We start from the raw sequence: 13149 nt of genomic DNA, 5'->3' as shown, positions 1-13149 counted from the left end.
TTCAGCGATTGATGAAAGCAACACTAGGTATTCATGAAATGTATATCTCGGAATTTCGATATCTGTGACCTAAGGTCAGGTCAGTTGTGCGACGTCTCCATTAGGTAGGTAGGTATAATTAAGTCTTTGGGAGAAAACTGAAAGGCATCTCTTTTGGACGAGCGCCATTCTAGACAATATCAAGCATTGGGATACATATAAAATTAACACACTGAATAAGAACATTGCACCTAGTCTAGTGTGACCACTCATTATGTCCCAGAGGTCATCCCATGTCATGAAAGGTCCGCAGCAGTTTAAAAAAAAACTTTTGATAGATTCAAGCTAGAGCGATAAAAACACCTCAGCTGTGTTCAGCTCGACGATACGCATCGACTGCTATGCAGCATGACCTTTCCCGGTCAGGTCATGGCCTTGACCTGAGGTCAAATTCTCAAAATTACCCTTCATAAGGTCAACCTTTAGTTTGTTCGACGTGTCTCGACGACAGAAACGCAATGCTGGCAAACGTAATGTCTAGACTGTCTTGAGTCAAAAGTTATTGCAGGAAAACATTGTTCGTAAAAAGGCTATTTTTAGAGTCTTTTGCCCTCTGAAGGCTAAACCGTTGACCTGAGGTCAAATCTGAGCGCAGCTTGCAGAAACACCTTTAAAAGGGTTATCGAATGCGCTTTTCTGCGGCGCTATAGCTCTATTGGTTTCTGAGTTATGTGCCGCTGCTTCGAAAACGGAAAAATGTTGAAACAGGCAACATTTTACCTTTGATGACCTCTGGTGACCTGACATTCGACCTGACCTAAAAAATGACCGTTTTGTTTTCGTCCTGTTTTTTTGACGATCTTTCGAATGCCGCTTATCGCGTGTCACTACGCGGCCCAGGAGCCGAGTTAGACGAGGGAGTGTGCCCCCCCCCCCCTCCCCAGCAGGACACGGAAAACTCAGACCACCAGCACGGCACGGGTTAAAAGTCGTAGATGGGCACCGCTACCCTAGCAAAAGATATTATCAAAAAGGTGACCTCCATGGGTGTCGTTTTGTATAGGCATGGTAGGGCCCGAGCCCTACCAATAATTTTGGAAATTTAACATTATGCCTATGGCGTTGCGTGGAAAGAATCGCTTTGACTTGGCAAAAATTTACATTAGAGCCCTACCAATAATTTTCGGAAAGTGTCGCCCCTGGTGACCTCCATTTACTGGTGCAGTCCTCCTTCTCCCGGTGATGCCCCCTCCTTTTTCTGGAAGCGTCTCACTTATGCTGGTATGCCTCACTTCCCGGGGGCGCCCAACCTCTGCTTGGATCGCCTAATCCATTATGGAGAGACCCACTTTGCTTAAGTCGCCTCATTTCTTCCTTCTAAGAACGACCAATTTGCTGTAGACGGCCCACTTATCTGGGACGCCCATCTTCTGCTAGAAGTGCCCCTCTTCTTCCTGATGCGTCCCACTTCTACTACGAGTGCACCTTTTCTGTTAGGGCGCCCCTTTGCTGCTGAGGAGTCTTTTCTACTGTGAATAGGGCGGCCCTCTCCTGTTTGGCGACCCCAAATTCTGCTGGAGGCGCCCCACTTCTGCCCAACTTTTGGTGGGGTGCCCCTCTCTTGCAGGGGGCACTTCTCTTTTGCTGGAGACGCCACTCTTGTGGGGGCGTCCTTCCGGAACGTCTCTCTTCTGCCAGAGGCACCCCTTTCCTTCTTATGGGGCTCCTGTTTTTTTTTTCTGGGGCGAGGCGACCCTCTGCTGCTGGGAACGGGGCACACCTCTCCTTTTACTGGGGCACCGCCCCTCTGCTGGGGTTGCCCTTCCGCTGTCGTCAGGGGCGCCCTCTTGGTAGAATATACTCCTTTTCTTTTTTTAATGGGGCGCCCCTCTTCTACCGGGGGCGCCCATCTGCTGCTGGGGCGTCTGTCGACTGCCGGATATTGTCAATGGGGCGCCCATATCCTGTTTGGCGGGCCCAACCTCTGCTGGAGGCTGCCTATTTCTGATTAACTTTTGCTGTGGCGCCTCTCTTCTGCTGGGGCGCCCCTCTTCTGCTTGGGGCGCCCGTCTCCTACTGGAGACCCCTCTCTTCTGCTGGGGCGCCCCTCTTCTGCCAGTGGCACCAATTTTCTTATTATGGGGCTCCTTTTTTGTTGGGGCGCCCAGCTACTGTCAGGGCGTCCCTCTTCTCGGAATGGGGGCGCCTCTCTCCTTTTGCTGGGGCGCCGCTCCTTTTCATGGGGACACGTCTCCTGCTAAGGGTGCCCTTCCGCTGCCAGGGGCGCCCCTCTTGAACAGAAGGTATTTTATATTCTTGTAACGAGACGCCCTCTTCTGCTGGGGGCGCCCATCTGCTGCTGGGGCGACTCTCATCTGCTGGGAATAGGCAATTGGGCGTCACTCTCCTGCTTGGTGAGCCCAACTTCTGCTGGAGGCGCCCTATTTCTGCTGAACCTTTGCTGTGTCGCCGCTCTTCTGCTCGGGGCGCCCTCTCTGCCGCGGGATATGGGCGCCTTTTTCGGATGGCGGGGGGGGGGGGCGGCCGCCCCCGTCGCCCCCCCCCCCCCCTGGATCCGCGCCTGCGGAACACGCTAACAATAGGAAGGGGTGAATGTTCGCACACGTAATCTTCGGTTCAAGCCGGATCTTGTGACACCAACTGCATTTTCAGATCTGGTCAGGGCCAGGCCATTAACCCGGCACCGCCTGGGCTATTTCCGTACCCACATCAGCCTGGGGGGGGGGTCGGATCCGCCCCCCCCCCCTGTTATCTCGAGAACCAATGGTCGCATCGAGCCCCGCGAGGCGGCGTTCGAAAGGTCTCTACGAGACCTTCCCAAAGCACTCTTAAGATTTTAAGATTGAGGTCAACTTTCGGGTCAAGGTCAGGTCAAAGGTCAAATTCAGGGGTTTTGCATGATTAGGCTTACGGACAGCGGAATCGATAGCTGCTGCTCGAAACTCACCACAAATGACCTCAAAGACCTAGTGAAGGTACCATGTGCGTATAGGGGTCATACTAAGTACGGGTCAAGGTCAGGTCAGGTCACGAAAGGTCACGGTTTTCACTTTCTGCTACATGGGCGTGCGACACATGTTTTATGGCTTATTTTTCACGCCAAATCCGATGGTAATGGTTATATGTGACCCCAAGTCACTGTGCTGGTGATAAGTGTGTATTGAAAGCATAAAAAATCGTTTATACTAAACGAGGGCTGAGAACAAAGGTCAATTTTTCAACTTTTTATTTTTGACATAAAAATGCACTTTTCTAGACGAGCTTTGTCCCAGGAATCTAGTGGTGCCATTTGTTTTCACATGCGATGTTCAGAAGTGCCTCTAATTCGCGAAAATGCTTATGACGTCACCATGCCCTATGCATGTTGGAGCTATTTTTTACAATTTGGGGGTCAAAAATCAAGATAGAAAGTTGAAATTTGGGACATCTAATGTTCTAATAGAGCTATATAACATATATTCCGGTTTTTTGGAAATTCTCAAAATTTTGGATTTTATTAGCTGTTTTCCAAAAAATATAGTTTTTTGAATTTTTAGGGGTGAAAAACGCATTTTATGGAAAATCCGAGATAAACATTTTAAAGAACTCGTTGAGCTGCGTCTTTTCATGTCCTTAATTTGCAATTTGCTTAAAACCTCGATTTTTGGCGATTTTTTAAACATTTACCATTTTTTGACTGAAAACGCCATGTAGTTACATCACTAAAATCGATATATCTCAGAAATTTTTGAAAATTTTTTCTTAAAAATTGCACAGGAGACGTCAAATTGATGGGAGAGAAGGTATGCGAAGTTTCAAGTTGATAGCGCAAGCGGTTCATGAGTTATTCAAGAAAAACGGAGGGGGGGTCGGATCCGACCCCCCCCCCCCCAGGCGGTCGCGGGTTAATTAAGGTGCTGACCTGAGTTCAGCACCTTCAGTTGACCTCACCTAAACAAAAAGTATGTAATTCGGCGCCGCTGAGCATAAAGACCACGATGGTGCCAAAAACGCGGCACTGCGGCAATTTATGGCTTATGTATATATTCACCACTAACCAAACCAGTGCCTGGGAACCTTGACCTGACCGAGGTTCCGGTTTATTTGAGACCTTAAAATCGGGTATGGGTCGCTGCATTTCGTAACGGCGCACACGTTCGGCTCTTGCGAGGCTCTAGCTCAGTTAGGAGCGAAACGGTGAAGGGTATCCCTCGGCCGTAGCGTTTAGAGAAAACCAGTGAAAGTCGCAAAATAGTTGTTCAGTTTTGGACGATCATTCGAAATGCGACCGTCATAGTGGAAGCGCCATAACCTACGCAGGAGTGAGCGGAAGTAAGTGCAGAAGCAGTGCCTAGTGCCATTCATTGGGCCCATGACACATTCCGCAAAAATGCGATCACCCACGATCACCAACGATCGCCAATGTTGAAAAAGCTTTTTAGACGCACAACAACAGTCACTAGGCACTCCTGGCTACATTTAGGTCTGACAGCTCTTGACTTTGTCTTTTGAAACAGACTTTGGGGCCAGTCGCTGAATGGATATTTGAAAGCGCTTCTGTATTGAAAAATAAGCTTAACATTTCGCTTGGATGAGTACGGTATGTGGACAGGGTGTCGTGCCTCGTGGGGTCACGGAAGATTGATGTTTGACCGAACGGGCCATCTAGGGACATTTGCACCGCAGTTGATACGTGCTCGGTGCAAGAACCCGTGATTTGGGGTGTGTCTGGACGTTCGATAAACAAACACCCCACGTCCCCCCTACCCCTCTCCACCCCGACCCAGTCGGGAGGGGGGGGGGGGGTTGTGCCAGGCACAGGGTGGTGCGATGGACTTACTTAGGTTCATCAGTGCAGGGGCGGCTCCAGGAAACCCATAGTGGGAAATTTCATGACCAGAGGCCTCTTGCACCAAACTACCTAGCTAGGTAAAATCGAAAAACCGGTTTCAGAATAAGCTAATCTAACGGTGGTAAATTTGTTTGCAATAGCCCAATACATAATCCTACTTGTGCTTGCTAAATTTTGCACGCAAATTGTTGCATTTGATATACTTTGACTGGGTATACGATGCAAAAAATCTAAGCATTGGTGCAAGAGGCCAAAGAGGCCACTGCTCACTCAAAAGTATTTTCCTTTTGCGATTCTTTCCCAATGCACGCACATGTGTTCTCACATGAACACAAATATCAAGCACAGTTTATAACAATATAATTGCAAACGGGTTGGGATGAAATTGTTTACGTTTTGCTGGACTGACCTGATATGACCTTTGGTTACCCTTGGGGAAAAGGCTATTGACAGACTATGTCAACGTATGTAGAGCACTGATGTATCCGGCTAGGGTTAATGCATTAAGGTCGCCTAGCCCTGTTTACTTTCTGTATAAACATCCCACATTTTCATCGCGAGCCGTGTGTCTGAATATATCCCTGCAACATTTCACACAAAGAGCACAAGGTTGATTTAGGAAACATCAAGCCGCAGGGTGTCTCCGATTAATTAGGATAAAACACTGCAGGAGCGAGGTGTTTACGGTCACTGCAGCTCCAGATGCCACATCTGATGCGTAGTTTGAATCGACTCTGTTCACTCGCTGAAGTGATGCACATTGCACAATGCACACACTTTGCGTGACAGGCGACTGACTGTTCTCGAGTAAGAAATATAAAAAGTAAACAAATAACTCGCACTAATGCTTAAAGGGACCCTCCCACCTTCAAAAAAGTTAATGAATTGGCACGAAAGTGATGTCGCTCGGTTCAGAAAGAGCGAAAACGAATATCTACCAAATTTCATCGAAAAATATTCACCGGTTTTCAAGATATTAGACTTTTACTTTTGTTTACTTTTTGGGATCTCCGCTGTTCCTAGCGACTTTATTTGAAAGTGCGGCATTTGTTGCGCGCAAAGCAGCATATACCACCGCGTGCTACCAAACGTTTTAGTAAAAGATTTAAAAATCGTTAGATCTCCGCTGACGTCACAAATTCTAAGGGGGCATACCAATGCACTAGCCCCTTAGAATCCGAAAACTGCAAGTTTGAAATTCCATATCTTCGAATTAAAGCATTTTTCGATGTTGTGAGTGCCCAAACCGGTATTTGCAGGCCATGGCCACCAATTTGGCTATCTCAACTCAAAACTAATGTTAAGGTGGGAGGGTCCCTTTAACTGTTGTATTACCTCAAGATTAAAAACAATTCCTCAAAGCAGCCATAAGTTTTATAAATTGCGTTATGCATAGCATTATCGATATAAGTGACTCCGTATGAACTAATACGGGAAACAGTACATAACGTCGAATGCAGCGACTGGTGTTCAGTTGGTTACCGTGTAGGTATCCCTGATTCCAGTTTACTGCCTTGTGCGAAAATTGTCTTTTCATTAGCATGGACCAATATTTCTATTTTCTCTGGTTGAGTACCTAATTACTTTCGCATATGGCACATACATACGTGATCCTTTAATTAAAGGATTACGTTCCCTCTTTTATTCCAATATAAGTTTGCATTTTCTTCATAAGCAAAGCACCACACAGCATCTTGAGATCAAGTGACCCACGCACGTCACCGTCCGGCACTTCTAATGTTTATTTAATTGTGGCGATATGCAGCCCGCATCGGGTGGGAGTGTGTAAATGGGTAGAGTGCAGGAGCGCCGGTAGAGCCTGGGAGCCGGGTCGGCTGGGGTCGAGGAGGCTGACCTTGAGCCGACCCCGGGCCGTCAGTCGTGCCGGGGCGGGTCAAAGGTCAACGAAACACGCTACCGCCGAGCAGGGGAAAAGAACGCCGTGTCTGTCCATGCTGTAACATGGGTGGACTCAACTGGACTCAGTGGAATGCTAACGAGGAAAGAAAACAACGGACATAAAGGGAAAATCTGAGCTCACCATCGTGTGTCACGAATCCAAAATCAACCAAGCTAAATCTAAGCCCAAAGGTTACATATTTTGTCTAAGTCGCGTCATTATTCACACATTAGAAATATTGTTTATAAAGCATGACGTCATGAGGACATTTTCGAGCCTCATCATGGCACGCCCCTCCCATATTTCTGCATTCCCATCACCCGGAACCACCTAACCACCGTTGTCTAACTGCTGAATGTTAATGAGCCCTCTCACGAGGGTGTTTATGCAAAACACGCCACGCGCTGCCCCCAATGTCAAGGACTCCATCTGTGCGCCTGCGCGCTGGTGGGCGGTCTTTGGTGCGAATGGTGGGAGCGATGGTCCAGCTCAGGTGCGACCAACGGTACCTGTGTTGGGAGGGCGGAGGAAGACGGCTGACAACGGCAGTACTGCTGAGATCAAGGTGAGATCTGCCGCAGTGAGGTCACTTGAAGCGTATCATGTCACGATACGCGACGTGTAGTTTGGCATTAGACTAATTAAAGTAGTTTTTATTACGTTTTTTGTGTTCTTATGTAATGGCACCGTATTGTTTCGTATGGGCTCAAGCTTCGCTTGAGCTATCTTGTTCAACCTACTTGAATGAAAAGCAGACGATCATTTTCTCCTTGTCAAAATCCTACGGCATTGATAGCGTTGGGTTAAGTTTTGACCTTTTAGGCCTGTGCAGTGGTTCACTTATGACATCATAGGTCAGTGACCTAACCTGACCTGAAAATGCAATTAGTGTCATAAGATCGGCTTGAAGCGGAGGTCCAGTGTGCCGATTTCAGCTCTCAATGGGCAGTGCGTTCCGAGCAATAGCGAAAAACGCCGGGAGGCGGCACCCGACACTCTCGACTGAGGGGGTAAATGAGGCAATCATTGTACCGGAAGTTCCCGAAAGCAAACGAATTTAAAAGCCGTATATTTTGCGGATAACACGTTGCACATGTTAAAAAACACATGAGCATATCAATAACAAATTCGAATGCAACACATTGCAAATAACCGGTGAGTGAGCGGGCCAGCCATGAACTTCTTGAACAGAGATGAGGTGATCCCACACCCACTCTCGGGCTGCCCTGGCCATATGTGCGCTGTAAGCTCAAGCGAGTCTGCTTCTCGCGTTCAGTCAACGTCTAGTGGATTGAAACTTGTGCGGAATGAGTTTGCCGTCGGCTCTGACGGGCCTTGCTCTGACCAGTCTTTAAAGTGTAAGCTGTCGTCTTGAAGTTCTTGGCTCAGACATATCATGGACTTGTTTGAACTGCGCTCTAGGACATCTGTATCTTCTTTACTCAGTAGGTGCGCTTGTTGCACGTTTTCTGCCGCTTTTAGCCTTGTTCAGGTTGTAAACACTTCCGGTTAGCATAAACTTCTTGACTATGGCCAAAATTACGTTGCGTGATGGGGCTTTGCGTGCTTTGAAGTGACTGCGAAACTTCCGCTGAGTGAGCACGATTGAGTTCGTTTCAAAGTAAAATTGTACCATCTTTATTTTTTCGCTGGTTTCGTAGGGTTTCATATTTTCAAGTGCTGGTACTTATCAGCATTCAATTCTAACAAATCTAAATATATAATTCAATATGCTCTCAATTCAAAATACCCTGATGCTCCGGGCTAAGGCCATATAGAGGCTGTGGCAAGGCTGTGGTATTTTGGTATTTGCTCCGGGCCTAGCCTTGGCCTATATATGGCCTTGGGGCCTAGACTCCGGGCCTTGAATCAAGGCCATTGCTCCGAGACAAATTTCCGCAAAATATTTTTTTATGCAAATGCACGTGTTTTTTATTAAGGAGTTGACACCTCTGCTTTGAAAGAAAATTCATTTGTTTTCTTTTCTTTTAGGATCAATGAGCATCATGGAAAGTAGCGAGGCCATGGCCCATTGAGCGAGCATAGCGCTACAGTGGTAAAAGCTGCAACTCATTTTGTTTATCACCGTTTATTATAATTTCTAAGCTTACTATCCCTCGCCAGAACTATCAATATACTTTATAAGCTGAGCGGGGAGGTTTCAGATACGGAAACTGTTTTGCTGCCGAGTCACTTCCTCTAAAGTGAGACAAAGTGGCAATAAGGAATCACAAAAAGGTACGCAAATAAGAAAACTCATTCAAATAGCATGTTTAAACTGCAAGTTCATTACACCTCAAAACTGTAATATTCATAGTTTTTATTGTTTTCACCCTGGATGATGTCCAACATATATCATTCATTGTCTTGTATTCCAAATTCATCGTTTCCATTGATTCAAACGTTCACACATGGTAACTATTGGTGTCTCTCGTTTGTTTCAGGTCCCGTGATCAGAAGCAATAGGCCGGTGTCGCGCTGGGGAAGATGGTTTCTTCGCTGTTCTTCCTCGCCGTCTGCTGCAGTCTTTGCGGTGCGACTGAATGATAGACGCCGCGCACAAGTCGGTGGTGGTGGTGGTGATGACAAAAAGAAAGTTACAAGTACTTGTTTGTTCATATCGTAAATACCTACTCGTAAAACACAGTTTTTTTTTTTGCTATGGAAACCGAGTTATTTTATCCCGTAGTCTTCTCTTCGTGAGTCAAAGTCACATGGATCGAATGATCCTGCTCATTTCGACAAGGGTTGCGTATTTTCTTTTCAGTTATATCGGGAAAACCTATAAACGTACACTGGAAAATATCCATCCATTTTGACACTAAACATACACATTAGCGTATGCGTCCGATGTTGTGTTCGACGAACGCTGTTCGTTTGTACTCGAGTCGAGCATGGCTTTTCCGGTTATTTTGCCGACCTCGCTGCCTGCTTAGTTTATCTTTGAGCACTGAAAACTTCGACGGTCACTGAAAAAGGATCAGTTCTACAAATGACAAATGAGTAGACACTGGAGTTATTGCAATCACTTTTGTCAGATGTCGTCTTTTGTCAGATCACCCCCGGCCAAATTATCCATTCTCCCCTACGCACATATTCAACCGTTCCTGCCTATACGGTTGCTCTATTCTATTCTCACTCTCTATTCTATTCCAGTGTTAGCACGCGGCCAGTCGTCAGCTGACGAATTTCGCTGTGAGTCAGCTGGCTACCACGAGGACCCCAACAACTGCGCACTGTTCTACCGGTAAGGAGCAGAGGCGATTCGTTAATGAGGATGGCGTAAATAAGTAAACAGCTCAAGGCCCATAGCGAGCTGTTCGTGAAAAATCGAATAAAACCGACAAAAATGGCTGTGTTAGCTGACGAATACTTTTTTGGAACCATTAGCCGCGTTTTCTGAGGTATATTCTTTTCGTCTGCCATTGAAATGCGGACGTCCGCAAAATGACCTTCGTAATCGGCGTGCCCTAAAGCCCCAAAAAACAATTGTTGGAATGCAGTTCCAGGTGAAGATAACTGCGAAATGCAGTCGTGTGCCATTCTGCGTGTTTTGCTATCTCCGATCAGTGACTGTATGCTGCATTTTCAGATGCATTTCATTCTGGGGAGGCAAACAACTCCGGAGAGTATCGTTTTCCTGCAAGGAACCCACCGTGTATGACGCCAATCTCAGTGTACGTTCAACATGGCGGATTGGTGTTTCCAACATGGCTCTAGATTAGATAGTGAATCATAGAGAACAAGCATGGATAGGTAATCGGCGCTAGAATGAAAGCTTGCAATGCTTGGTGTAATTATTGGTATGAAATGGTTGGTAATTTATGGCTGTTAGTCGCTTGATTTATTATAACCTTCCACTTGAATCGCGTGAAGGTATGTTAAAAATTGTATTTTTACCTTTTGTAGCTTTAGACGTGACCGCCGGTATTCTAAGAAAAACGTTCGGCTGAAGCCCCATAACAGCCTGTGATAAACTTCAGGCATCAAATTGTCGCGAACGGATCGGATAGGCGCGGCAGCCACGATGAATGAGCCCTGTTGTGTTGATTGACCACCAGGTAATCGTCCACATTATGCGACTACTCTTTTACCCCATTCGATATCCGTTTTCTGGCGGTATATTTTGTATTGCCCACAGGTTTGCCAGTTTCCATGGCGACTGAAGCCGCCGTGTGTAAAGAACACGGATGGAATCTGGGTGCGGGAGTCGCGGCTACCGACGGTGCTGCCACCTACCGAAGCGCTGCCAAACATCACGGTGGTCGAGCTGGGGTCGCCCGATTACGTGCCGTCACCACCGCCCAAATACCGGGTCAGCTGGGACTGGTGAAGTCATATTTTAATCAGATCTTATCGTCTCATTAGAAAGTAAATTGTGTAATCATACGACAATTTCCATGAATTTTGTGTCGAGCTTATAACGCGCCTTTCATCGAAGTTACACCAAGGTTTCAGGCCTCGCGAACGCTATTGGAAGTGCGCGGAGGCTGGTCTAGGTACTAATGGTGCGTGCCTTTCTCTGCAGGTGGCAGCAGGGAGCCCCTACAACTGCCCTGGCCCGGGCGAGTATTTCGCTGATATACCGGACTCCTGCGTATTTTACTATCAGTGCCTCGAGATAGAACCCGGCGTATTAAATGGTAATTTGACTTGGTGCTCAGTATAGGCTATAGAAACCTTTGGATGCTGGGACCTAAGCCTGCACATGTAGGCCCGAAAAGGTTATAAAGTGAAAGCGAATCTTTAACTGGATTCGTTTCGTTACTCATAAACTGGGTTCTCGGGTGTAATATTGCAATCGGATTTATTCTTCAATACATCACGCACTTTTAGTCGCTCTGTCATTACGACCTTGCCTTGTCCAATAAAAAACAATCGATGATTATGGGTAATCACTCGTGACTCAACAGTCAACAGTCTTTGTATGAATCACTACAGCACCGTACTTAGCTGGTCACTAATCACTGACAGGACAGGTAACATGCCTTTTTTCCAACTGTGACAGTTATCTTTTTTCGCCCCCTCCGCAGCCGAGCTGCACCGCTGTCGGTCAGGTGAAATCATCACATCCACCAGCGGCGGCTGTATCAGACCCTTCCCGCTACCGGACTGCGCCGAACTGCCGGAGGAGACCCTCAGAGCCCGCGGCCTGCCGCTAGCTCCGGAGAGTGGGAGCAGACTGGACGATGAGAGGGATTTCTACCTGGAGCTGGAGTTTAAGAAGTGAATGCTGGTCGCGGAATGGCGGGGAGGTCTTTAGGTCTGTCTCTTCTGAGACAGACTGTTGATATGTGAGATGGTCTTCTTGTCTGATATTGTCTGTTAGCCTCTGTCTGTTTTGTGTCTGAGCTGCCTGAGACTGTTGTGCGAAAGTGATAATGTATGTCTCATTGGATAATGACTTAAACCAGTCATGTTGGGAAATGATGGGCTTCGTTTGAGCCATCGAGGACCTCAAGTAAGGCATAATTTTCTCGGGAAAGTTCTTATCTTTCCCGAGATGTGAGCTGCTCTAGTGATTACTAAGCTTGATATTAGCCTAAGCTGAGATAAAGCTTTCATGATTGAGCTGGAGCCCTGAAACAGCTGAGGCTGCCTTTGGACAAATGTTGTACATATAATTGTGCTGCGACGAGTCGAAAGACATGGTAACTCGCATCGAGGCGTGAGTTCAGCTAGTTGAAAACATTACTTTGTGGTTTGAGATCAATAAAGTGCGGAATTTACGAGTGCTGACTGTTCATGACATGTTGAAATGGAGATAGGTGGTAGCACTTTATTCTCAAAACGAGGCTCAGTATGTTATCACGGACAGAAGTACCGCATGCCAGGCGATTTGTTGCCCATCCCTTGTAGGTATTTTGTCCCTCTTTATCACCATTAATGTCTCTATGCTGTTTGATAATTTGTAATATTGCTTCCAAGGGAAACATCACCGTGTCTTCAGGGTGTTTCAGTTCCTTATATTCCCTTCATCTTCAATAGCAAACGATAGTTGCAGCATTGCATCGGTTACATCTGGTTTGTCTCGTACTTTTTACCCGACCTGCGTCAACTAAACTACCCAGTGGCCAGTACCCACACGCTCAAGCTGCCGCTAGTTTGCACCGTTGTCGCCAGATGGCAGTGGTGTCTAGCGCCTGATTATATACTGTACCGCAATGCATACTGGGTGAAGATTGGAAGTGCTGTCTGAGCAAGGAAGCCACTCTGTTTGTCGTTGATTGAGGGACGAAGCTTACTTTGAGTTACGACGGATCTTTTGACACTGATATATTTTATCGATAGAGCAACCATGACACTGCTTATTTCGAAAAACGAATATGAACAGAACGTATTCTAGTTTATACAATCAGCTCGATCCTAGCCGGATGGTCTTCACAGTTTTAGCTCAGACAACGATTGACGGCGGAGA

At 46.8% G+C, this 13149-nt stretch overlaps 1 protein-coding gene across 2 annotated transcripts; it reads left to right on the top strand.

Annotated features, from left to right (window-relative positions):
* The first annotated feature begins 7184 nt into the window (after positions 1 to 7184).
* Positions 7185 to 12460, top strand: LOC122365812. 2 transcript variants are annotated; one of them, XM_043337376.1, is made up of 7 exons: positions 7185 to 7296; positions 9176 to 9264; positions 9888 to 9978; positions 10324 to 10408; positions 10873 to 11046; positions 11260 to 11374; positions 11765 to 12460. In XM_043337376.1, the coding sequence occupies exons 2-7, from the start codon at positions 9219 to 9221 to the stop codon at positions 11959 to 11961; spliced, it is 708 nt and encodes a 235-aa protein (XP_043193311.1). In that variant the 5' UTR covers positions 7185 to 7296; positions 9176 to 9218; the 3' UTR covers positions 11962 to 12460. The 2 variants fall into 2 exon arrangements, with proteins under 2 accessions (XP_043193311.1, XP_043193312.1); XM_043337377.1 differs by lacking the exon at positions 7185 to 7296 and adding an exon at positions 7788 to 8969.
* Positions 12461 to 13149: the final 689 nt, after the last annotated feature.

Source organism: Amphibalanus amphitrite, unplaced genomic scaffold (assembly GCF_019059575.1).
Source record: "Amphibalanus amphitrite isolate SeventyFive unplaced genomic scaffold, NRLGWU_Aamphi_draft 000764F_arrow, whole genome shotgun sequence".
Classification (NCBI taxonomy): domain Eukaryota; kingdom Metazoa; phylum Arthropoda; class Thecostraca; order Balanomorpha; family Balanidae; genus Amphibalanus; species Amphibalanus amphitrite.
Note: the sequence above shows the minus strand (reverse complement) of the source record. Positions and strands in the feature narration are given on the sequence as shown.